The sequence below is a fragment of the Bidens hawaiensis genome, unplaced genomic scaffold, assembly GCF_021521415.1.
Source record: "Bidens hawaiensis isolate Kalapana, Puna unplaced genomic scaffold, B.hawaiensis_p1.1 tig00010809_1, whole genome shotgun sequence".
In the NCBI taxonomy this organism is placed as follows: Eukaryota; Viridiplantae; Streptophyta; class Magnoliopsida; order Asterales; family Asteraceae; genus Bidens; species Bidens hawaiensis.
This window is the reverse complement of record NW_027491831.1, coordinates 378754-405158: the sequence shown is the minus strand read 5'-3', so window position 1 is coordinate 405158 and position 26405 is coordinate 378754. Positions and strand designations below refer to the sequence as shown.

General features: G+C 38.5%; 1 protein-coding gene across 2 annotated transcripts in view; it reads left to right on the top strand.

The window, feature by feature from the left end:
- The first annotated feature begins 3218 nt into the window (after positions 1 to 3218).
- Positions 3219 to 26405, top strand: part of LOC143536435 (GDSL esterase/lipase At1g29670-like) — a 44163-nt gene continuing 20976 nt past the window's right edge. Inside the window, exons 1-5 of one of the 2 annotated variants that reach the window (XM_077030420.1) lie at positions 3219 to 3484; positions 3871 to 3995; positions 4103 to 4348; positions 4644 to 4899; positions 4982 to 5296. In XM_077030420.1, coding sequence (XP_076886535.1) covers positions 3292 to 3484; positions 3871 to 3995; positions 4103 to 4348; positions 4644 to 4899; positions 4982 to 5205 — 1044 coding nt within the window. In that variant the 5' untranslated portion in view covers positions 3219 to 3291 and the 3' untranslated portion in view covers positions 5206 to 5296. Of the gene's footprint in view, positions 3485 to 3870; positions 3996 to 4102; positions 4349 to 4643; positions 4900 to 4981; positions 5297 to 26405 lie in introns of those variants that run through there. The other variant, XM_077030421.1, reaches the window with a different exon arrangement.

Here is a 26405-nt window from a genome sequence, read left to right as displayed (position 1 = left end):
GACAAACATAAAATTTAAATAAATAAAACTTAAATAATTATAGATTTGATTTGATCTTCTCCTTATGCTCCCCTTGAGATCGACCTAGCCACCCGTCAGTTTATCTTTAACGAATCAGGATTATAATTATCAATAAGTTGGTAATGCCTTTGTAAGTTGAATACTAACATCATTGTTTTTGACAGAGTCCCAATGGCCAATCGGCCATTCACCTTAACTATGGGACTTCAAACCAATGTGTCCGTATGTGAAATCTTTTTGTTTTTTTTTCTATTTTGTTGTGTAAAATTATGTGTTTCGTTAGAGTGTCACACTTCATCCATGAAGCACAAGTTCCAAGAAAATGCAGACCAGTGATTTAAGGCTACGTATAGTGGAGGAGCTACAAAATGAGGCGTTTTGTATCATGTGACACCCATTCAGCAAATGGTAGGTTTTCGTTTCAGGGGTGTACGTAGTGGTGTTGTAGCCCAATATATATATGTACACACACACACACACATATATATATAGGGGAGAGATATTTTGAGAACTTTGATGAGTTGTAAGAACTTTAAAAACTTAACATGGACTACACATTTAATTAAATGAGTATGAAATATGTTAAAAATGAATCAGAAGAGAGAATAAAGATTTTTGATGATTACACAAATTTAAATGTTAGTTACATCTGTGTAATAAGTCGATTATGTGTGTAAAAAAATATTGTAACTTTTTTACGTTACTTACACTTACGTATTACATACGTGTAAAAAAAATGTTACGTTGAGTTCGTTTGAGTTCTTAAAACTCAAAGTGATTCTCAAAATAAATTAATCCTATATATATACATCGCACACAAAAGAATATAATAATAATATTATTTAAGCATGCACACGCGAGAAATATTCATTGCCCCTCCCCCCTTCTCGCCCCCCTTTATCAGCTGGGAGGGTGGGGGTGTTCCCTCCAAATTTCGTCCAAAATCGCCCATAATTCTCGCTCATTACTCCTTCCCTAATATTTTTTTTTGGCTATTTTTCGTGAGTTTTCTTCTTCAGCATGTTAATGGGTGGGTCTTCTTAATTCTTTTTCGTTTTATTATCCTTTTCTTTATAACTTTATGTTATAATCGATGTTGGTAATCTATGAAGTCAAACGCATTAATGCCCATTAATTGGTTGCATAGTTGAACAAGTCAACGGTAACATATATGGGCTGGATATTTAGCCATAAATACAAGTCGGTGATGATGATTCGAGGTTTGACTTTTCTTATTAAACCAAGATGATGTGTTTGCTGTTATTTTTTTAGCTCACAAAAATGTTATATAGATTGTATTATCAGTAAATCAGATTATATTATAAAAATGTCCTTTTAGTAGTGCAAGATCAACCAATTTCAATCTGCTATGCTTGTCGGATATCATTGGGAGAGCTAAAAGATTAATTGACAAAATGGATAACAATAGTTTCTAGATATCCGATGGTGGAGTGGTATGAAGAGACACGGATTCAGGTGACACATGTTTGATTCATGGCCCCATCATTTAGTTTTCAGCGGCACTAGGTGATGATGGGAGACTAGACAAGTAGGTGGTGTTTATTAGTTGAATCCTTAAACTGGACGAGTTTTATCTTACAGCACTGTCGTGTTTTCGGAAGAGTGTTCACGGGTGTTGGCCTTAGACGGGGTTTTCTCCGGATCAAAAGACGAGTGTATCCCAATGTGATGAATTCAACCAGTATCTCCGTTTCATTTGAAAGATTCGTTACCCGTTAAAAATATATATTTTGACCATTTCAATAAAAAATAAATATTTTGACCGTTAAAAAAATCTTCGAGAGCACAGTCGTGGTGTTAGCAAGACCATATTCTTCGGGTTGTGATATTTATGGGTTGGACTCTAATTATGGGTGTGCGATGGATCGTTTACGTACTTCACTTCCAGATTTTGATCTTAGCGGGTTCTCTAATAAGGACACCCCCCCCCCCCCAAAGCCCAACATGTTATGGCGAGTGCCTTATTTAGTGGAATTATCAAGAGTTTAGAAGTGAAGTTTGATCTATCCCCTCGCCAAAAGGCGGTGTTTGAATGCCTTCGGGCTCCTCGGGCTTAGGATTTTCTAACGGCCATCCCCATTGAAGGATTAGGCCAACGTATGTCGGGTTTGGAGTATCGGGCTATCCTTAAGTACCGGTTAATGATCCCTATGTTCCCGACTGATGAACCTTCCCCAGTTTGGCGCAAGGTCTGTTTGGATTCTTTTGGTGACCATGCGGTGCATTGCAAAGAATTGTCTGGCTTTAAATACAGACAAGATTTGGTTAGGGATGTTCTGTGTGATGTTCTTAAACGGGCAGGGATTTCTGCTAAAAAGGAGGCTCTTGTTAACTTTCTCACGGATCCTCTTGGAGGGAGGTATACTTTACGACCAGCTGATATTCTTGTGTTTGGGTGGACAGAGGGAAACACGCTGGTGTGGATCTTACAGGAGTGTCTCCTCTTGTTGGGCTCAAGGACCGTGAGTTTGTTGTGGGTCAGGCTGCGTTGAAGGATGAATCGGACAAAGTTGTTAAACACGAGAAAGCTTGTTTAGATAATCAACATGACTTTCTACCATTTGCCTTTGATACATTTGTTTTTTTTTTGCTCCAGAGGCTGTGAAATTTTTTAGTAGGGTTCAGCGCGTCGTACAGGAGACCTCTTCAGCTTCTAGGTCCCAAAGCTTCGTTTTTAGCAGGATTGGCTTTCCTATTCAAAAGGGGGTTGCGGCGCAACTTGTTGCCCGTTTGTCTGCCACTTTATTGTAATCGTTTTATAGGAAATTTATTAAATATTATAACTAAAAAAAATAAAAAAAACTTGATTGCTATAGAATTTAATGAACCAATCAGTACTCAACAAGAAAAATTGTAGCAGTTGTATCAATATGGTTTTCCAAATCTCTAGATAAAATCATATTGAGTAAAGCTCCCAAAAAAAACTTGTTCTTACTGTTGAAACCCACACATTTATTCCGCGTAAATTTAATGCACCCGTCCAACTTTCCAACCGTAAAACTTAATATGGACAAATAGTCATCTGCCACTTGATATCTCTCCATCATAAACACACAATAACACACACAACACATGTGCTTTTGTGTGTATAAATACACACCAACCAAGTCATTGGGATATCAATATCATCCCACACTTTTGCTAGACAACCCCTCTTGCTTGCATTCACTTTTTGCAGCATTTGTAGAAATGACACGTGAGTAAAAAAGATGGTTTGTTGTGATAATATCAATAATCATTACACTAACAATGGTGTCGTTTGAAGTTAATGGTGTCCCTCAAGTTCCGTGTTACTTCATTTTTGGCGATTCTTTGGTCGATAACGGAAACAATAACCGTATCGTGTCATTGGCAAAAGCCAATTACTTGCCATACGGTATTGATTTCCCGAATGGCCCGACAGGAAGGTTTAGCAATGGCAAAACTGTTGTCGATACTGTTGGTAAGTTTCATCACTTTACTTTGTTACGTATGAAATCATGCATGTACATATATATTACTCTCACACTATTTCAAATGACCGTTCTGATAGAGGTTTTTGAGAAAAAAATTCAAGTTGGACCATCTATAGTAAGAACACCCATTCATGTATTGGTCGCACGACTATTCTGACATTTTTTTTTCAAAGTTTGACTCCAAATTGCCAAAATTAAGTTTGACAAAAAAATTTTTTAACCTCTCCCCCCTTAAGTTGCTAAAATTAATTGTTAACGGTCGTTTGATGGTGTGAAATTAGTACCCTTTTATTTTCTACTTATAATCATGCATGTTCATGTTTAACGTGCTCATATATAAGTCTTACGAAGCTACCAATTTCTTCATCTTTAGCTGAGCTTCTGGGATTCAATGGTTATATTCCACCCTATTCAAATGCTAGGGGTCGTGCGATACTTAACGGCGTAAATTATGCATCGGCAGCGGCAGGAATCAGAGAAGAAACTGGACAACAATTGGTACATGTTATCTAAAGTTCTACAATTCTGTTCCTGGACATTATTAACTGTTAATTTTAGTTTAATTAGCATCACTAAACACTTATAATGCAAGCATTGATTTATAGGGTGCACGAATTAGCTTCGGTGGGCAGGTGAATAACTACAAAAATACAGTGTCACAAGTGGTGAATATACTCGGAAACCAAACTTCAGCAGCGAATTATCTTAGACAATGTATATACTCGGTTGGATTGGGAAGCAACGATTATCTCAACAACTACTTCATGCCTACTTTCTACCGAACTAGCAGACAATATACACCGGAGCAGTATGCTTCAGTTCTCATTCAACAATATTCTCAGCTAATAAGAGTAAAAGTAACATTCATACTTTCATGGTATGACTGTATGAGTTATGTTTTCGAATATTGATAAATTTAGTGTTTTCATATTTTGATATTCACTGTTTTTTAAAATAGATGTGTAACCCAATTACAAGATAATGAGATATTGGTAAATCCACAATAACAATCAAAATATTCAAGCTGTAGACTAAGATACAAATGTACGCAAAAATTACATTAAATAATAATAACTATGATAGATATAGATAATAAACTCGGCCATTTTTTTTATTACCAACAAAAATGAATTTTGGTACTTTCAGGTCCTGTATAACTATGGAGCTAGGAAACTCGTGTTAAATGGCATTGGGCAGACCGGGTGTAGTCCAAACGCGTTGGCTCAAAATAGTAACGATGGATCTACATGTGTTGAGAAAATCAACTCCGCGAACAAATTGTTCAACAACAAACTTATATCTCTTGTCGATAACTTCAACAGGGACCTACCCGATGCAAAATTCATCTACATCAACAATTACGACATTTTCCAAGACTTGATCAATAATCGTCAATCCTACGGTATATACTTAGATCAATAGTTTGTGATTCGAAGGAACATGTTTCAAGATATTAACATTGTTCTGATCAATGAAATGTGCAGGTTTCACAGTGACAAATGCCGGATGTTGCGGAGTGGGAAAGAACAACGGGCAAATCACTTGTCTTCCTGCTCAAACACCTTGCCGAAACAGAGATCAACATCTATTTTGGGAAGCTTTTCACCCTACTGAAGCCGCTAATGTAATCGTTGGTAGGAGATCTTACAATGCTCAGTCATCATCTGATGCTTATCCGATGGATATCCGTCAACTGGCTCAGCTTTAAACTTACCGCGTTTCGCCATACCTACGAGTCAGATTACAAGAGTTTTTTGAGACGGCAAAATATTGGTTTGAGATCCCTTATATCAACTTCTTTGGTATGTATACCTTCGCGCGCAATTGTGTTTGATTATTTGTGTCTACTGTGATTGTTTTGATAAATGTATTTTTGTATTATTAATGAAATGAAAACAGCAAGCTAAGTTTAAGCTTAAGTGTACGGATTCAATCCATGCATGCTAGCGCATAAATTTGTATAGCCATGTTTCATATCCGGGCCTTTAGTCGATAATGTTGTATATATGCGTACCTTGAGGATGAATTCGATTAATGATGCAAACCTGTAATCATGATTTCAATCTTGGTTTATTGAACAATTTACTGGATTAATCTCTGAATCGTGAATCACTTTCAGATAAACCTATTTGCGGGTTACACGCAATGATTTATTAGATAAGACAGAGATTTTCTGTAGTTGGAATTGAATTTTGATGATTCTGTGAATGCGATGAAGAACAAGATAAGAAGTAATCGTCATCTCTCTGTTCTATGTGTGTCGATTGATGGAGAGGTTTTTAGAGAATGAAAACATCGGCATATAAACCAATTTCCATATCTCACATGAGCCCAAATAATTAATCATAAGCCCAGTTATCATTATACTTAAGCCTAAGTATAAAACCAAATAACAAAGCCCAAATAACATTATTGTTAAACAAGCCTGCACTCCCGCGTCACCTAACTCGTTTAATCTCTAACGTTATTTCCTCCATCGACAAGTTAATCCAATAACACTAAAATAACCAACAATCCTCCCCTATTTTAGTTATATCCATGATAACTTAACCATTATCACAGAAACGCAAACGTATGCATAAATGAAAATGTCCTACGGATTGAATTTTCATTTTAGTAAATTACACGATCAAAATATTCGAATATCGGGGTGTCCCATGGATTGAACCCTTGCTATCCGTTTGAATACTTCAAGGCAAAATACACATACGTTTATAAATCCAAATTCCACTCGACACAATATTTTACTAGCCTGTGTCCTAATCCTTCAAAGAATATATCAAAGCTCAAGTCCAAAGCTTCTTGAAGCAGCTAAACTTCATATTCTTATAGGCAGTTCATTATTCTCGCACCCGCAATGCAATTTATCAATGAACTATTAAGAAGCTATACTTCAACCTACTTTATCTCGCTGTCCGAACACAAACCTTAGGATGTTTATGATATTGTGTTCCAATATCTCTATGACAAGCTTTCCGCATTGAATTCAGCATCTAACGTTGTATTAGATGGGAATTGGGTGTCTTGACACAGGATATTTAAGTGTGGACTTTAAACCCATCCCCATGACTGATTTATTCACGAGTTCTCTTCCTAACTTACAGTTAGACAATCAGTGAAATTATACTTAGATTTTACATACTCAACAGATATCACACCGTGCACGATGAGCTCATAAATCATGCTATGTATAGCACACAACCGTCTAGACTTTCCGTTATACACCTGGCTATAATCTTTAGCCAGCCCTATCAAACCTGATAGATAATGATGATATCAGTTTAGTCCATAATGGAATTTCATAATACAAGTTACTCAGCCTCTTTACCAATTGTTGAAATTGCTACAAACTCACATTCCATTATCAAATGATGCAAAGTTCGTTTCGTTTCTTAATTACCTAAGAAATGAGACCTTTCCCAAAAGAGAATACTCATTAATTTAGTTATACAACTTGCAATCGAATACCCTTCTAAATCTGAAGAAGATTACTGAATAACACAAACCATAGGTTATGGTTGTTTTAGTTTTTACCCATGAATATATCATCTTCAATATTATAACAATATTGAGCCCACTTGGGCCCATAAATTCTAGATATTAGAAAGATGAAACCTGGAATTAATATGGACCCAAGTGGGCTTGCCCACGGGAATTTACGAAACAAATAGCCTCAGACCCAATACAATGAGTTAAGCGAGAGCTACAATAATATTACAATAACGAGATATCTAATGCATAAGCGTAACATAATATAATAACAAAATAAGGCCTAACAATCTACCATTAGGCTCCTATATAGATAGCAACTCTCGTCTATAACCCATCAATCGGCCTCGTAGTCATACGAGACATCTTCCTCAACAACCGATTCTCGACGATGCAATGGAAAACTTGTTGAATGCTTTGACAATGTTGGTGTAGCATCTTTCTTCATCTTACAGATCTCACATCAGTGAGTGGTAGAGCTTCATAATATCTTGTTCGCCGAAACAAAGAAGTTCATGCTCATCAATGAAACGAAACTCTTTCTCACCACCACAATGCACTACGACTTCACCTGTGAAGTTATCGAAACCCTAAAGCTTAAAGTCAGCTAAGGAGTTGGTTCAAAAGCATTAGTGATACAAATAAGCCCACCAGCATGCATTTTGTGCTTCAAGTCCCTTCTTTGTATCTTGGTATGCTTATCGATAATAGTCGGATGCTTATACTTCTTTCCTTTGTTGACCTCAAACCCGACAAACTTGTTATCAACCTTGGCCTCCTTTCATATCTTATCATTCCCAGTCGACTAAACCAGACCCTGAATTGATTTCACAGTCAAGTCTTGAGAAGTGATGTATGTCGATCTCACGAATATTGTGCAGTTCGCCATGATGTAAGTGATATCTCCATTATGTTTTCTGATGGCCCAAGTCCCATGTGCACGACACCATTTCTTGAAGGTAATAATGCTTGCATCATGAAGTGGATCTATTCTATATCTAAAACTCCATGGTTCTTTATAGAGATCCACTTTCTCTTTGTAAACCTAATGAAATCAATTGGAGCAGAAGAATCAACCACTTTACCACCACCACCTTTAGACTCATCAAGAATTTGTGTTAGGCCAGCACTGCCAATAATGTTTTCACCGATTGCATAGTCAACTTTGTACATTGACTCATTGCTGCCGGTGATACGAGAAAGTGGACCTAAAGACATCTCATCATATATCCGTTTAAATTGTTCATCAACGTTTTGCTCCATGAGTCTTTCTTCTTCAAGACGCTTCTTAGCTTCCAACTCTTCATCCCATCTCTATGCTTCAGATTCACCATCAGCACCCGTTTTGAACTATCACCGTCTTTATTACCACCACCTCATCCTCCTCCACCACCACCACCACCATCATCATCATCTTCCTCCTCATCATCACCATCATCCCCATCATCCTCTTCATCATTGCCACCACCTTCTTCTTCTATCAGAACCTTTTGTTGAATGGTTGTGCCAGAAGGACCATCATCATCATCTTTCTCCTCATCATCACCATCATCCTCATCATCCTATTCATTATTGCCACCACCTTCTTCTTCTTCTTCTATCACAACCTTTTGTTGAATGGTTTTGCCAGAAGGACCAACACCCTTATCATCATCATCATCGTCGTCGTCATCGTCATCATCATCATCATCATCCGAGGAACTGTTATCGCTGATGCTCTCCCAACTTCTGAACAGCTTACTTAGCTTCTTCTTCAACTCCTTCATATCGCCACCACCAATCTTGATAAGTTCACTTGCAGGCTTGTGTTTCTCAAGCATATATCCTTGTTGATATTTTTTGATTTGAATTAGATTACTTGAGCTTTTAAAATTTTGTTTTCAAATCATCAATAATGGTCTTCTAAAGGTCACAAGCCAAATTATGATCATCCAAAATCTACGATGAGCATTCTCCAAGAATTGAATATTCTCAATTTCATCAGCATGAGTCATCAAGTCTTTCTTGTTATCATTAGTTGCCAACTACCGGTCTGGCGCAACATAATTTCCACTTGAGTTTCAAGTTGAGCAATTCTTGCCTTGTTTTAGCTTATAGACTCTTTATTAGTTTGTTTCTGAGTCTTGGCATGATGTATCATTTTCAATCACGCTCATACTTCTTTGTGTTTGATTCGTCAAGAGGCGCTATCCTTTTCATCAATGGATCTGTAGTGTGTGGAAACTAGATTATAGGGCTCATATACAAAAGTTTTGGGTTACGGATTTCTAAGTGGGTGGATTAATGTGGAGTGTCGGATAGGGTAGGTTGTGTTGGGTTGTGGTTTGGATAGGTTTTAATGGGTTGGATATGTAGGGTGATGGTTTGGTCAGGTTGAATAATAGTTAGGGTAGGCTATTCAATTGTTATGGTAGCCTAGGAGGCGATTATGGTAGGCTGGGAGGTGGTTATAGTGAGTTGTGTAGTGGTACGGGTGATTGGTGTAGTGGTTTGGATAAGTGGTGTAGTGTTCTGGGTAGGCTGGTTAATGGTCCGAGTATGTGAGGAGTGGTTTGGCTGGGTGGAGTAATGGTACGGGTTTGTCGATGTGTGGATGTTGGTGGAGAGGTAAGTCGTCTTATAGGTGAGGTTGGTGATGAGTGTCTAAAAGGTGAGATTGGAGGTGTGGCAAATGGTAAATCAGAAAATTTGGGCTTGGTTTGGTTTGGTTTTGCTGGGTTTTATCTGCTTCATCGATTCAGGAGAAGCAGTGTGAGGATTAGGAAGTATGGCAGAGGTTTGGGGATGATGTGATGTTTGAGGGGGAGATGAGGTTTCAGATGTCTGTGAGACGTAAGATATTTTCTTTGTCTTCACGTTGAACTTTATTTTGTATGCCTTGAAGAAGGGCCTACCTTCTTTATTCTCTTGAGGGGCTGCTTAGATGGGTCACTTGAAGTTGAGAGAGACACACTGACAAGAGGAGTGTTAGGAGCTTTCTTGTTTGCCTTTGTTTGCTTAGTGACCATCGGAGACTCACTTGCTTCTAACTAGGGAGCTTCAACATTTTCTGGCTCATATTCCTCACTTGGAGGTCCGATTTATATAAAATTTCCAAACTTACGCCAAGGTTTGGAGTGAGAATACTTGTTACTCCTTTTGCTGCTTGGTTTTAGCAGCGAATCAAATATCCAATCCTTTAAACCCCAACATGATGCGGTTCTGTTGGAGCAACTTTTTCACCATCTTCAACACCTTCAATTTTATATACGGGTCTGGGAACATCGGGAAACTTATCATATAGAAATAGTTACAAGAATCTTAGATTTAAAAACCTCTTTTCCTTCTGACCAGAATGTGTATACATAATATTGAAAAGAAATCGTGAATAGTTGTAATCCACCTTTTCAATCAAACATGCCATAATTCCGTCCTCTTCTAGTCGAAGTCTATTGAAACCTCCTTTCAGATCACTAGGGTGGAAAGTATTTCTTGTCAAACGTTCCTAAGTGAGTATATCATATCCCATTGTGTTAACAGTGGGCACAACATCCTCCTTATTGAACCTCCTGGTCAATGAATTTGAAGAGTATTTGATCTGCAATACTCCCTCACATCATATTCAGTTTTAGTAATCCTTTTGTCCGAACTTTTTTGTGTAACCATTGGCTCTCCTTTCTTGTCAGTATTCTTCTTTGAGTACGCCTAGAATTCTTCAATCCACCAGGTGTGAATGGTTGGATTGTGAATGGTTGGATTGGCACTAATAGCATAGGCCGGTGGATATTCTCTTAATCCCTTTATCATTGAGATGAATTATTTGTGGTGTGGATTTGTAGGGATTACGAAGGGAGCATATATATTATGAGTCATCTTCAAGAAAATAAGACGTAAATAAAAATATAAAAGTAAGATTAAAAACTAAAAAAACCATATTTAAAAAATTTGCAATCACAATGAAAGGGATTCGCATTCGCAATGTAGTATTGTTCATATGCAAATTGATTCTAGAATGCGAATTGGCAATGCTCATTTGCGATTGAGAAAATGATGTATTTGCGAAAAGGATCATTTGAGAATTGGATATCAATTGCAAATGCGAATTTATCTTGAGCTGGAAAATTTCCAGATTAGCAATTCACAAACTCTAGAATTTAGAAATCATATCAAAACATGTTTAAAATCAAATTAAACAGGCATGGAGCATCACCATACTAGCAAAATTAAAACCCTATCAATAATTAGGCAAACAATAACTCTAGAAACCCGAATTTGATTGCCTAAGGTTCGGTGTAGGGCATCACACGAAGTGTCGTACCTTGATTTATGGATGAAGGATTGATGAATAAAAAGAAAGAATGTACAATATTTGATTCAACACCGGTATAAAGGCTTGAAAGTTGAAAGATTTGAGAGAGTTTTGAGAGAGTTTTGAGAGAGTTTGAGAGTAGAGAAAGACAGTGTGAGGAAAAAGTTAAAAGGAAATTTGAGTTTTTCTTTTATAGGGTTTGACCATCGCATAATATGGTAAACAACTCTCGATATGTTTGAAAATTTTCAAAACAACCCTCAATTTTAATACATCTCAAGTCGATCCCGAAAAGATCCACTCCAATCACTCAAGTCATTAAGAATTTCATTTTGATTCCAAACTTTTGACAAGCTTTGCATGAACGATCTTAACAACCAAATGCCAACTTTAAAGAAATACAAGTAAAGAAAACTTTATAGTAAAAAATATTAATAAAGAAAAAAAAACTTTTTGGAGTTCCTAATATATAATGAAGAATACTTACACATTTGTGTGTGTGTGTGTGAGAGAGAGAGAGAGAGTGAGAGAGAGAAATAGTTTAATGTTAGAAAGTTTAACAACCCAGTTACTTCCGCACCATAATATTGTCCTCTATGGTCGGGACGTATCACCATCATCTCACGAATTTGCTTTTGGTTGCGCAGGTGGAGACTTCCTAGGAGGTCACCATCCTGGTACTACTCCCACATGAGCACGATTAACTGTAGAGTTCTCCTCTCATCCGCTATCATTAAGCTCTCCAAACACGCTATGATGATGTAACATCCTACTTTCGGTTATATTAATAAAATAAATTTCGTTATTTTATAGTGGGTCGTTATCGGTTTAGATAAATAGAATGCGAGATGGGCTAAATGAATATGGGTTATGGACTTGGGTTAGGAAAGAAAGAAGGAAAGACCATGGGCTTAAGCCCATGATCCATAATTATATAAACCATTAATCACCATTTAATCCTCATTCACACATATTCTATACACCACCAAAACACACACTTAAGATTTCTCTCTAGTTCTTCCTTATCCCTAGCCGAAATCAAGAAGGAAACCGAGCACCGACCCGAGGTAATGATAGTTTAATATTGTATGAGCTAAAACCGTTAGATATAGTTGCGAAACGACGAGCCGACACCGTTTAACCGTTTAAATCACGAGATCCGGGTGGAATCGGGTATAAACCGAACCTATGATGAGCTTAGGGATCACCCTTGCTCAGATCTGGATCGAACGGGGTGAAAAATGGTGAAAAACGAGTTAAAACTCGTTTTTCCGGTGAGTTCACGTTTTTCCGGCGGCTTTCCGGCAATGACGGAGCCGGAAAGGCGGCGCCGGAAAAGTGTACGAGGATAATGAATATGTCAGGGAATGTTCCCTGACATTCTGACCTAACCCTAGTTCGCTATGGTAACTTAGCGAATTGAAGGGTGATTCGTTAGTTGAGAGTACAACGAACTAGCTCTAGTTTGCCTCTGATTCGTTAGGGAAAGGGGTAACGAATTACCCCTTGATTCGTATTAGCCAGTTCGTTAAAGGAGATAACAAATTAGATTATCCAGTTCGCTACAGGAACTGATTCGTTTAAACAACCAGTTCGTTAAGGGGTCAATTCGTTACAAGAACCAGTTCGTATGACAGCCCGATTCGTTAAGAATAATGTAACGAATTAGAAGTTTAACATAATGACAGAATGGTCCCTGAACTTGAAAAGAATGATTTAATTACAAAGAAGCCCTTGAACTGCCCCTTGGACCCTGCTAGGGGCTGCCGCCCCTAGACCCCGCTGCCAGGGGCACTGCCCCCAGACCCCCGTTCGTTGAGGGTTATAATTAGAATAGAAACGTGATATGGCTAGTGATAGATAATTGATACGAGTAATTTTTATACAGTTAGTCGCGCACAACTAAAGAAGGGAATAACTATTAACGGCAAACGCAACCGAATTCAGGTGAGTTTCTAGTCCCATTCCTTGTTACGTTTTCGGGGCTATGTGCATACTCGATGTGATTAGTTAATACACTTATCCTAAGTGACAAGTGTATGCCATATATGTATTATGTGAAATGTATGAATGGTTTCTTGTCGATACATGAACGATCTTCGGAATTGCATGTATTGCCAGGAAATGGTTGATGTTATATGTATGTTGTAAGATGAAGAATGAATTATGTATGTATGAAACTTACGATTATGTATATAGAAGAGTATGTTAAAAAGGTATGGAAGAAAGGGTACCGGACCCTAGTAATATTCGAGGATGAAGGGTACCGGACCCTAATAATATCCGAGGATGGAGGGCACCGGACCCTGATAATATCCGAGGATGGAGGGTACCGGACCCTAATAATATCCGAGGTATGTAGGGCGAATGCTCTTTATAACGTAAGGTTAGATATGTATGTGTATGAAAGATTGATGGACAGGTTAAGTATGTAATGTGTACCTACGGGCACGCGTATGTGTATGTAAAGTAAGTTATGTGTTTAATTAGAACTCACTCAGCGTAGCTGACTTTTAGTATGCACACAGGCAAATAGGTTGAGGCAACTCGCTTGATGAGGACACATGGCAGAAGAATAAGAGTCTGGCATCTGAAGACTTAAAGACGCTTTAGTATTTATAATTGAATGGAAAGACAATATGTTTTATTATGACAAAGTTATGGATTTATATGTAATGTTTATTGAATGTTTTAATGTTCCACGAATGTTTTAATTAACTCTGATATTTAGAACTGCGTTTATGAGTAAATCCAACAACAAATGTAGGGCTACCGGTAACGGGGCCTTACAGATGAGGAAGGTATCTACCTCCTTATAAATAAGGCTTCGTTGTCCATCCCAGACGACGTCATATGTCCCGATCCAACCCCTTAGGGGTCCAAAATCCTCGAAGTACCTGACACCACTAGTTCGGATCTAGCTCTGATACCATCTGCAACACCCAAGCTATCGCCGCACAATAATATTGTCCACTTTGGCCGTGATGTACCACCATCGCCTCACAGATTTGCTTTTGGTTGCGTTGGTGGAGACTTTGTCACACCCTCAAAATCCACTAACGGAGCTTTACCATCAGAGAGTGTGAACTAACAGGATCGGGATCATTAGTTATAATCAAACATGATGTCCAAAGTTTTCAAATCACAAAACCTTAAGTTTAAATAAGTGCGGAAGCGTAAATCATAACCAAGTGTTGCGTCACACAAGACGACTTAAAACCAAATAAATAAAAGTTCAAAACAAGTTTTTAAAATGATGGTGTTTAACGAATGCATGATCCTATACCGCGCGCCCGCCTCGGCTACCTGAGAATAACATACTAAAAGTGTCAACACAGGGTTGGTGAGTTCACAGGTTTATATAAATAAAGTGTTTGCGTTTGCGTTTACGTTTTGCGTTTGCGTTTGCGTTACCAGATAATGTTATGTCAATTATATATCGATAGGTAGCTAGCCTATAAAACAAGTATTACTAAGTGTTCGACACCGAAGCTGACTGTTTATCAATTTCCTTGTCACCATGTCTACCACGACCATAGAAAATGTGTTAGCCAAGATTACACCCACTCGACCGTTTAGAGTTGGGTGGGGTTTGTCAAACCCAGTAGTACTACTCAACAGTGACTCGCTATTATACAAATACTAAACGGTTCGATGTTATGAAGGACTTTAGTTGGTTCGTTTGCCACTTAGCCTTACAAGTGATATGTAATTAATAACAACATCTAAAGCGTTTTGGAGTTTGTTATCTCTCCCAAATAAAAAGCGTTTAAAAGAGTTAAAAGGGGAACATGAAACTCACTGTTTGCGAAGAATTCAAAAACAAGTCAACCGAGAGATGCGCGTCACAGAAAATCCTCACTAGCGCTCTAAAACAAGAATGAGATTTTCTAAGTGTTGGAACTATTATTGAGTCTCTAGACTCGGCACATAATACCTATGCATGAGATACGTTTCGTGTTTCGTTTGTGAATTACGTGTGACTCGACAAACACATTGGTGACACGTTACATATGTATACAACTACTTAAGTATCAAATACTAATTATTGTACATTACTAGTAAATTATTCCCCACAAGGGCAATTTAGTCAAAAACATAGCAATTATCTAACAACAAGCACGTTTCATGTATTTTTACATAGTTCAGCAGCTAGTTTTATCAAGACAGATTTCTACTTGAAAGATTACTCTATCCAACAGATCATAACATATCAATTAATTCACCAAATATCGTCACAAAAGCACACATGAGTTAGGTTTCCAGAACTATTTTTATTGTATTTTTATTCCACCTAGTTTTCTCACAAAGACCAAAACATTACAGTAACTCACAGCAGTCAAAATCATGCGCAACAGAATGATATTTGTTATTCCTATTAAATGGTAATTTCAATAAATTCAAGACAAATTGGGTTAGATTCTTAACTCAATATGTTAACTTCCAGAAGTGGAACTAACCCATTTGGTCTTGTAGTTTATGAGATATGATAATTACAAAACAGCCTAACAGCAGACCTCACAATTCAGACTTGCACTTCAGTTTTGTAAAATAATAAAAGTTAACTTTTACACGTCCAAAAATTAAAAACTTGGACTTTATAGAAACTAGACTCAACCTAGTACACTGTAGTGTTAATAATTTCGACCAATTACCACATTAACATTCAGTTACAGTCGTCTAAACATAAACTTAACAATCTGTCCAGTACCAGTTTTGACCTTTGATCACATTTAAATCGTTTGAGCAACCAAAACACCTCCAAATCAGGCGTGGTTGGGTTTTCTGAAAACTAGACTCAGAGTACAACCTTTTAGACTCATAAATAGTCCAGTTTGGTTTCATATTTAACAAGTTACACCTCGTTCAAGTTTAACTATCTCTGCTGTCAAAAATCAGCAGGCACACAAATTCGTCTAGCATGCATCCTAGGCATACAACACATCCCCAAACATGCAATAAACATTGTAATCCATAAAAATCAGTAGTAAACCCTCTAGGGTTTACGAAAAATCCATGATATAACAATCTTTCACCGTACAAAATCACACATGATCATTTAAATCAACAACCGAAGCATAATCAAGCATCATCTAATCCAAACAAAGCATATGAACACTTAACACATGATTTTCGAAAATTAGGGTTTATGTTTATACCTTAAAAACGCAGAAACGAGCAAGAGGAAGGTGAGGGATGACTAGAAACAAGTGCGGGGTGCTCCGATTATGAAAAACGAGGTCAAACGGAAGTGATATGGTGGTGGTGGTGGCTGCCGTCGCAAGGGAGGTGTGAGGGAGGGGGGGGCGATCGTATGAGGAGAGAGGGAGGGAGGTTAGGGTTTTTGTTAATATTATTTAATAATAATCATATTAAACAATGACCCCTCTACTTCTAGTTATTAAATTTCTAGCATAAAATAGACTTTTGTATCTTGAGTTAATGTTCTACATATAAATATCAAATAATACATAAACCTAACACATAATTATCAAATAATTATTGTTTTGATGTTTGTCGTTTGTTCACCAATGGTTTGAATCAACTCGTTTGCGTTTCGGTGCAATCCCGAAAGACTACATGTGTAGTGATTATCAAGCGTCATTTAGAACCCTAGTTTAAATGTAATGAGATGTGCGTTATAGATCAAGTGATCTTAAGTTTGAATTGACGGAGTTTGAATTAACGAAGTTAACCTGAAATTGACGAGTGTCACAGACTTCTCAGGAGGTCACCTATCCTGATTCTACTCCCACCTGAGCACGCTTAACTATGGAGTTCTCATCTCATCCACTATCATTAAGCGTTCAAAACGCATTATGATGAGGAAGGTATCCACGAACTTAGAAAGAAGGCTTTGTTCTACTCTCATCACCGTAAATCGCAACACGGGATCATATTGATTGAAATGCCATTCACAACATATCTTTTTTAGCTGTTATTTCAACACTAAGTCAGATTGATTGCTGATATATTGAACCACTTTAAACTTAATATGTATTTCAAGAACCTTATGATATTGATTAAGTTATAATTATGCATAAATTATGTGTATTCCCCACTTATTAGAATAATGATGCCTCACTCTATTTTCAAGGCTTATTATGGTTTCTTCAAATCACCCCAAATTGACTTCAACCCTGTAGTGTCTGGTCAAAAATTTGTAGAGCAATAAATTTAAATAATATTTTAAGAGGCTTGCAAACTTTTGCAAAAATTAAAGATTGAACCATGGACTTACTTGCGCTGTAGTTCGGCCTTACATGCCTCTCATTAAAGGTGTTTAAAGTTGTCATATTTACTACCCCCCCCCCCTCTCAAGTAGTTCTAATATACCCTTTATATTTGGATTTTGTCAACAACTTGTGTTGATCTTTAAACATTTAATCACTTTTGCAGTTTTCTTTTGAATTTTCAACATTTGAGAACAAAAGCAGTAAACGTTTGGTTTTCATGGTGATCGATTACAAGAAAACTTGTGTATGACCGGATAATCACATTTCTTCCTATCATTCGGAAATATATATTTTGAGACATGCACAACCTTTCAAAGAGTAAGACCACTAAATCTAGTTGATTTTAGTTTGTATCACATTAGTTCTTACTTAACATGAAAACCCAATCGAGCACATCAAATTATGAAATTATTGCTCTTTTTAGCCTATTTATCCATGAACTAGGAGCATTCAGACAATATACTATCATAATATTCCAACGGTCGGATCAATTTCTTAAAGAATTAAAGTCTGATACTCCCTCTAAATCCAAGAACTTTCTTTTTGAAGCATTTCTAGGGTTTTTATAATAAGAAAACAAAGTTAAAATCTTTTTTCTAGTTAACGAACTCATTTTGCCCCCTAAATTTGTGACATGTAAGAATATATATATATATATATATATATATATTCACAAAGTGATTCAACTAGATATTCGAATCGGTCAACGAAAGCTTCTGTGAAAATATCTGCAAAGTTGTAATCAGTATGGAGTCTTTCAATGTTGTCAAGTTTACGATCATAGCAATCTCGAATGAAATGCATTCAAAGATCAATATGATTTGTCTTTGACGACGGGGTTTTTCACAATACACACGGATACATCATTATCAAAGTTAATATGAGTGTTAAACAAATAAGTTCAAATGGTAATCCAGCAACGGATTCTAGATCCTAATGACTTGGAAACAATAGTTAGATGCGGTGACGTATTTAGCTTCAGCAATCCATGTGGACAAAGTCATCTTCTTGCATTGCCAAAAGATTATGCAATCACCAAGGAATTGCCAGCCTCCTAAAGTTGACTTCCGGTCAGAATTGCATAATCACTGTCGTTGTAGGCACGCAACCCCAAGGGGGAATTATTATGATACCACAACCCCAAACGAGGTCTTCCCTTTAGATACCAAAATATACGTTTGACAGAGGTTAAGTGAGATTTCTTTGGATCAGGCTGATATCCGGCACACTGACAGACAAGAACATGATGTTTGGCTGCTTGTTGTGAGATACATTAAGGAGCCAATCGTAGACCTATAAATGTGTTGATCAACTAGCTTTCCTAATGGATTTGGAGCTAACACGGATCTTGTAGCAATTGGTGTAGGAAATGAGTTTGCGGTCTTGATTCAAATCTTATGAACAATGTCGTGAACATACTTTTCATGATGAATCAAGATTCCATCCTTCTTTTGTTCAACTTGTATACCCCTGAAGAAAGTCATTTCTCCGTGGGAACTCATTTCAAACCAACTCTGCATGACCTTGGAGAACTCTCTACACATATCATCATTCATGGACCCAGAGATAATATCGTCAACGTAGATTTGGATAAAATGTAAATCATCCGCTACCTTTTTGACAAACAAAGTTTGATCTATGACGCCCCTTTGTAGCCTTTCTCTATAAAATCCTCAATGAGAGTTGCATACTAATCTCAAGGAGCCTAGTGGAGGCCATATAGGTCTTTTTCAAGCTGATAGACATAGTTGTGATGATCTAGATCCTCAAAACCTGGTGGTTACTTGACATGAATCTCTTCTTTGATCTTGCCATACAAGAAAGCAATCTTGACATCCATTGATAAACCTAAAAGTCTATGTATGAAGCGTAAGCCAAAAAGAGCCGAATCGCATCAATTCTAGCAGCAAGGGCATATTCTTCATCATAATTAAGTCCTTATCATTGAGAGAAACCTTGGAGGAGGTATTGGTGTTCTGTAAAAATTTTAGCACACCCCAAGTCCTCATAATCAACTGCAGACACTTTAGGAGTTGGATTATTATTATCAACCAAAAAGTATGAAGTATCTGAATTATCATCAATCAGAACTTCATAAGTAATATATGCGGCCTGAGGCGGAGGATTAACTGCAACAAATGGAGGATGTATTGGTGTCTCTACAAAAATTGTAGCACGCCCCAACTCAAATACAAGTGACCCAGTGAGAGAAGTAGTGGTAATTGTGGATAGAGTAGTAACGGATGTAAATGAGATGTTAGGAAAAACATGAAACTGATTGAACAAGTAGTCATAGTCAAATAGCTAATCAGATAATCAGGTATGGTTTGAGCATATGTTTGATTCTTCTTCTACCAGTCAACAATGTAAGATTTTACAGAAACCTCAGCTTTATATTTGTAGACACGATATACATTTATATTCTTTTCATCAAATTTAGATCCTGAACTTGCATAAGCATGAAAAAGAGTGCATGGGTATCTAAACGTTTTGAAATAGTTGACTTGAGGTTTGGTTTTGTGGTAGACTTCATATGAAGTTTTTTAAACGCTTGTTGAGCATTTGATGGTTTTTCACGAAACATGCAGTAGTGATTGCTTCGCCCCAAGAAGATCGACAACTTGGAGTTTGACAACATTGTTCGCGCTACTTCAATTAGTGTAGGGTTTCGTCTTTCTGCCACACCATTTTCTAATGGAGTGTATGCAGCACTGTACTGACATTCTATCCCCTTTGAGTTGCAAAACTCATTCAAAGTCTTGTTGCAAAACTCAGACCCATTGCCACTCCGAATCCCCTTGACCTTCTTGCTTGTATGATTCTTAATGAGAGTCATGAATTTGATTAAGAATTTAGGAGTTTCATCCTTGGATTATAACAGAAAAGTCCACGTGAAACGAGAAAAATCACCAGTAACAAGACAACAGGCTTTTCGACCTAGTGCCAAAGGATGAAAAGGACAAAACAGATCCATATGCAAAAGCTGGAGAATGGAATCTGTAGAATTGAACGTTTTCGGCTTGTGAGAGAGTTTATGTTGTTTGCATGTTGAACATGAATACATTTTTTTATACTTGAAAAGGATTTAACAAGTAAATCCTTTATGTGTTCACCTTTGACAAGTTTGTTCAAATTCTTAAAGTTGATATGCCGAGACGACGATGTCTAAGTGATGAATCGTTTTCCGAGGCTTTATTCATCAAACGCAAAGCAATTTGATGAGAGTAATAACTGTTGATGTCTAACAAGTAAGCATCATTATGCCTTAGGGTAATTCAAAAACACCCTTCAGTTTGACTTATGGCACTGAAGCCATGATCCCCGTCGAGATTGGGGTACCATTCGCAAGAATGTTGTCCATTAATAACAACGAGGAAGAATTACGTCTGAACCTTGACTTATTAAGGAAACGTGAGAATTGGCACTTATCCATGAACACAACTACAAACGACAGTTGCAAAATATTATGATTCAAGGGTCCAGATGTGCAATTTCTATGCGGGAGATTTCGTCTTCCACAATAATGATGTGTCGGGATAAGAACCTTTGGGCAAATTAGCTCCAAATTGGGAAGGGTCATATCGAGTTAAGGAAGTATTAACGAAAGGCGCCTACAAGTTAGAGAAACTGGATGGGACTGAAATCCCAAGAACTTGAAACATTGCCCAATTAAAAAAGTGCTGCAATTGAAAATTGCAAGATTGTTTTTATTTTTGGCCTGCGTGCCACCAGTAGACAAAAAATGTGCGTATTGCTTTATCTTGAATAATTTATTGTAAATTGGCCTGCGTGACGTTCTTATCCAAGTTATCGTTTAACCGTAATATGCCTCATGTACAAACTGGCTATATTCCTGGTTTACGTGCCAGAAGTGACCAGTGTGCCATTAAACTTATATTCCTGGTCTACGTGTCAGAAGTGACCCGCGTGTCATTAAACTTATATTCTTGGTCTGCGTGCCAGAAGTGACCCGCATGTCATTAAACTTATATTCCTGGTATGCTTTCCAGAAGTGACCCGCGTATCATTAAACTTATATTCCTGGCCGAGTGACCTACGTGTCATTTAACTTATATTCCTGGCATGTGTGCCAGAAGTGACCCGCGTGTCATTAAACTTAAAGACATGATAGTTGGTTACACAATCCTTTATTGACGTATAAGAAGATCCTAAAACTAACACTTATATTATTTATAACACTTCTTATATAGATTAAAAGAGGATTACAGAGAAGTGATGATTACAAGATATCTTCCTCAAAAACACAATTACATAATCCTACACTACTGGATCTTGAGTAGCGAGATCCTCTTGATCTTGGGCAGGAGGAGTATCGAGTTAGAGAGATGCTGGAGGAGTAGAAACGTCATCTGAGGGCCCACTCAGAAATTCCTTTAAGCGCTGAACTCCATTGTTATCCACGGAAAATTCTGGGATCATACCTTGAAGAGGGAAAGTTAGGTTATTATAAGCCTTCATCTTCTTACGGTAATCCCCCCCACGTTTAGGCCACGAAGAGGGTGCACTTCAAGTGGACGTTGGGACTTTACATACTCAACGCCCTCCTCAAAACCAATCTTGTGGCTGGTTTGTGTAGAGGCATTGAGCAAAGCAGCAAGGCAGTCACCTAACTCTTGCTCGTCCTTAACGTAGTCAATGACCTATCAAGTGATAACACCAAGATAAATACATTTCAACAATAACAAGATAACAAATTCTTTAAGGAGAACACGTAATACATGCGCAAGACCCTCAGTCATTAACCATTGCCTCTCCTTTTCAGCCTTTTTGCCAACTTCTCCATCTCCCTGTACCCATCAGCAAGATACATGTTGTCCGCATGTAGCTTCTCCGTACGCTGCTCTAACTCTTTATGAGTTTTTGCAAGCTCGACGTTCGCGACCTTGAGATCTTCCTATCTCTTATCCATCTCCTCAGCCTGCTCCTTCCGCAGCCTGGCTTCCTCATCATATGTTTGAATTAAATTACATTGGTTGGTAATTTGATTCTCCAAATTAGAGTTAGCCTCCAAGGCCTTTGCCAGGTCTTCCTTCTTGTGCTTGCTCTCATCACGGGCAGCGGAAAGGATGACATTCTGTTTTTTGCACAAGTCTTCCCATGCGTGTGCAGCTGTCGCTTGTCTGTCTTTCTTGGATAGGAGAGCGATCTCAGCATCTTTCAGCTTCCACCTTACAAGTCTTCAGCAACCTTCTTAGCCTTCTCTGTTTATCGGGACATCTCACCCCATTTCTCCCCCATGGAGAGACATTCCATAAAAATCTCTTGCCCGCACGCCATAGTGTTGGCCATGACAAAGTTGTAACTGCGGGCAAGATCGTGGCGTGAACGACCACACTAGAATGCATGTTCTGCAGGTGGAATCCCGTGGCTGAGAAATTCAGCACAAACTTCCGCCTTCGTGAACCATGATCCTTTGACCAAAGTCCAATAGGGTATGTGCAGGTTGTCGTCGTCCCCGGGATTAGCCATCCCATATAATAATCGGCGTCGGAAGGGCGAACAAATCGCCTAAAATCAGATGACTGAGACGTTCCTCCACCTCCTGTCTAGTGCAGAGGCAAGGAACGAGAATAGTGTGGCGGTGAATGTAGAGGAGAATGCAGAAGAGACAATGGGGATGCTTGTGGAGACTCCTGCATCTTCGATCCCCCAACGTCTTGGACTGGTTCCTTCCCTTTAGAACCAGACGTGTCATCGGGAATAACAATCGTATGCGGAGGAGATGGTGGGTCTTGAATCGTTACACCTTGATCAGGTGCAACTGCGTCTTCTACGGATGAAATATAATATATCAAGATAAGAAAAAACAAACGATAATAGTCAGATATTTCACAAGCAATGGCTTACTTGTTGGCGATTACATCGCAGCCTCTTTCACCATGTCCTCTAAACGGACCTTCTTAAACTTTTTGGGCCCTGTTGCCCATTTCTTCTTCGATGGTTCCTCCTCAGCCCCGGATTGGCTACCTTCTGCCTCACCAGACTTTGAAGGAAGTTGTTTCCCTTTCCGCTCAGGATCAGCCAGAGCACGCATAACAGCCGATGTGTCAGACATATCATCAGAATCTTGCTCCTCGCGGGGTGATAATTTGTCACTCGGAGACAGTAACATGATCACCCCGTCCGAGGTCAAAGCATTCGAACAACGCGGATCAAAGGAAACGAACCTATCTGAAAGATTGCCTCCGACACCACAGGTTCGGAGGGCAATGTTTTGGAGAATAGAAAGTGTTCTTGTGTCTTGTCAATAATAGGCAGGGGTTTTGGATCACGGAAACGCCTCTGCACGCACCCCACTGTCTTTTCCAACAGAGCATCAAGCATTGACCCCTCACCTAGGACAATACAAAAAAGATAATAAGTAAAAATAAATGACAAGAAATGTAGAAGATAGGAAAAACTTACTTTCATCTGCATACTAAAAAAGGGTTCCAGATCAGGATAGGGACACAAGCGGCTCATACCAGCCCACACCTGCGTTTCCTCAATGATTTCTCGCATAGGCGTCGACTTCTGGATCAGCCTTTTGAACCATGTCTGGCCCTCAAAAGCTACAATATACATATCCACAAGCTTTTCATTAGGAGGACGACGTACAATGGTTATTGGGACCACGTCTTCCCGTAACAGAAAAATTTTGTCCTCCATTCATAAGCACTGCGTTGAGGTTTAATGCCTACAACCCTCTTCGCCATTAAACCATCTACCACGGTCGTTCATCTTGTAAAAATATGAAAATTTGTCAACTGTAGGCACAATGTCGCTGGCCCTACAAACAAATTCGAAGTGACGAATTCGCATTAGGCCAAAGGGGTGAACCTGAGACAGATTTATTCCATGGTTGGTAAAGACGTTGCCTAGGAACTTGGTTATCGGAAACCGAAGATTTCCATACGTAAAGAACTCGGCATAAACGGCCATATTACCGGCAGGAGGCTTAATAGCGGTGGATCCAGCAGCGGGGACCTCTGGTTCCCACTCTGGTGCTATGTCGTACGTCGTAACGAGTTTCTCGAACTCCGAATCCTTCCAATTTATCTCTATCATTTCTACGTTTGGAGACGACGTAGCCTCTTTGTCACTGTCCATTATTTCAGAAGAGAAAGAAAAACACCGAGCAATGAGAGTGGGACAGTGGAGAGAGAAATGAACGACCTAGTAGAAATATGCCACGTCACGCAGGAAAACCAAAAAAGCGAAAACGATGGTACAGTAACGTACAGTTGACAGCCGGCACAGACGTCACGTCACCATACAACGTATGCAAACTGTCACATCGTCCATTTTTACATTTATCTTCAAAAATAAATATCTCCACAAAGCACGCACAAAATCAAAAATCCCCATAAAAAGATCTTAAGTCCAAAATTTCACCCGCATAAAAACTTCACGCGGAAGAAACAATGGACTTGGGGAGCTTACAGAGGTAGGGTAATGAAAAGACGCAAATACCCATAAACGTTTCATCCGCAGATTAATCAGGACTCCTTTAGAAGTCATCCGCGGAACATACCCATCACCCGCATAACACAAAGTCAGAGGAAGATTAAGAATAAGTTCCATGAGACCGCTTGCGGGTCGATCAAGACATCCTCAGAAGTCATCCGCAAGATATTCTTTCCAAGCGCGGAAATAACTAGAGGGTGACGTCAGCAAGTCAGTTGTAACTAACTTCCTTCTAGAAGATTTACACGAAGATCTTTCCTTTGGAAAGCACGTGAAGTAACAACCAATCAGAGAAGGACAGCTGGAAATGTTGTTATAACTGTGCACATGGCCAGATAACCCGTCCTATCACATGCAGACATGTGTCCAGGTTGTTGCAAAAAGAATCTTCTAGAAAGGGACAGCTGTACCAATAATACTCCCTTACCATTCGGCTATAAATACTTTTGTCATCACAACAAGGTATTCATTCACACTTCACCTATTTCATCAATTACTTAAAGTACTTTCTCTCTCGGGAATTTTACTTATTCTCACGCCGGAGGGTGGTTACGGGAAGACTCCCCCTATTTTCATTCCTGTAGCGAGCTCATCGTGGTTGTTTAAAAAAAATGCAGGTTTCCGTCATCGGAATTGGGTGAGACGATTCTATTATATTATTGTTCCTTACCCGACCCGTATCCTGTGGACTCATTGATCTAACTCCTTACGGATTAGATACGTGTTTCTTCAGGGGCTAAAACCTCATCAAAGTCTACCTCGTTCTGTTGCACGTACCCATTCGCGACTATTCTTGCTTTGTACTTTGTTATTGACCCATCGACATCACGTTTGGTTTTAAACACCCATTTCAAACCGATCGCCTTATAACACACTGGTAGGTTACATAAGTCCCACGTATTGTTTTGTTCGATTGAGACTAATTCGGATCTCATTGCTTCTTGTCATTTTTTAGAATTCTTTGCCTCTTCAAAGGTAGAAGGTTATGACTAGTTCTTCGCAGCTCAGGTTCGGGATTTTCTTCCAGTTGGTCTTCAAATTCAAACACGTTAAGGTCTGTTGGGTCTTCATTTTCAACTAGAATTTCTTGTTGAACTTCTTGTTAGACCGACTCGGATTATAAATTCAACCCATTCGGGTCCGGTTCTGACCTGAAACGAGTTGTTTGAAACGGACATCTGGGTCACATAAATACGTTTTTGAGTCGGGTCATACAATCTATAAGCTTTTTATCCCGGTTTGGTTCCAAGATGTACAACCTCCATGCATTGGTCATTTAACTTTTGTAGGTTGATGGTGGGTATCTTCATGTACGTTAAGCACCCAAACACTTGTAAGTGTTTTATATTAGGCTTTCGTCCCTTCAATGCTTCATAGTGGGTTACCGTCTTCAATGCTTTAGTTGGTGCCCGATTCAACATGTAAACC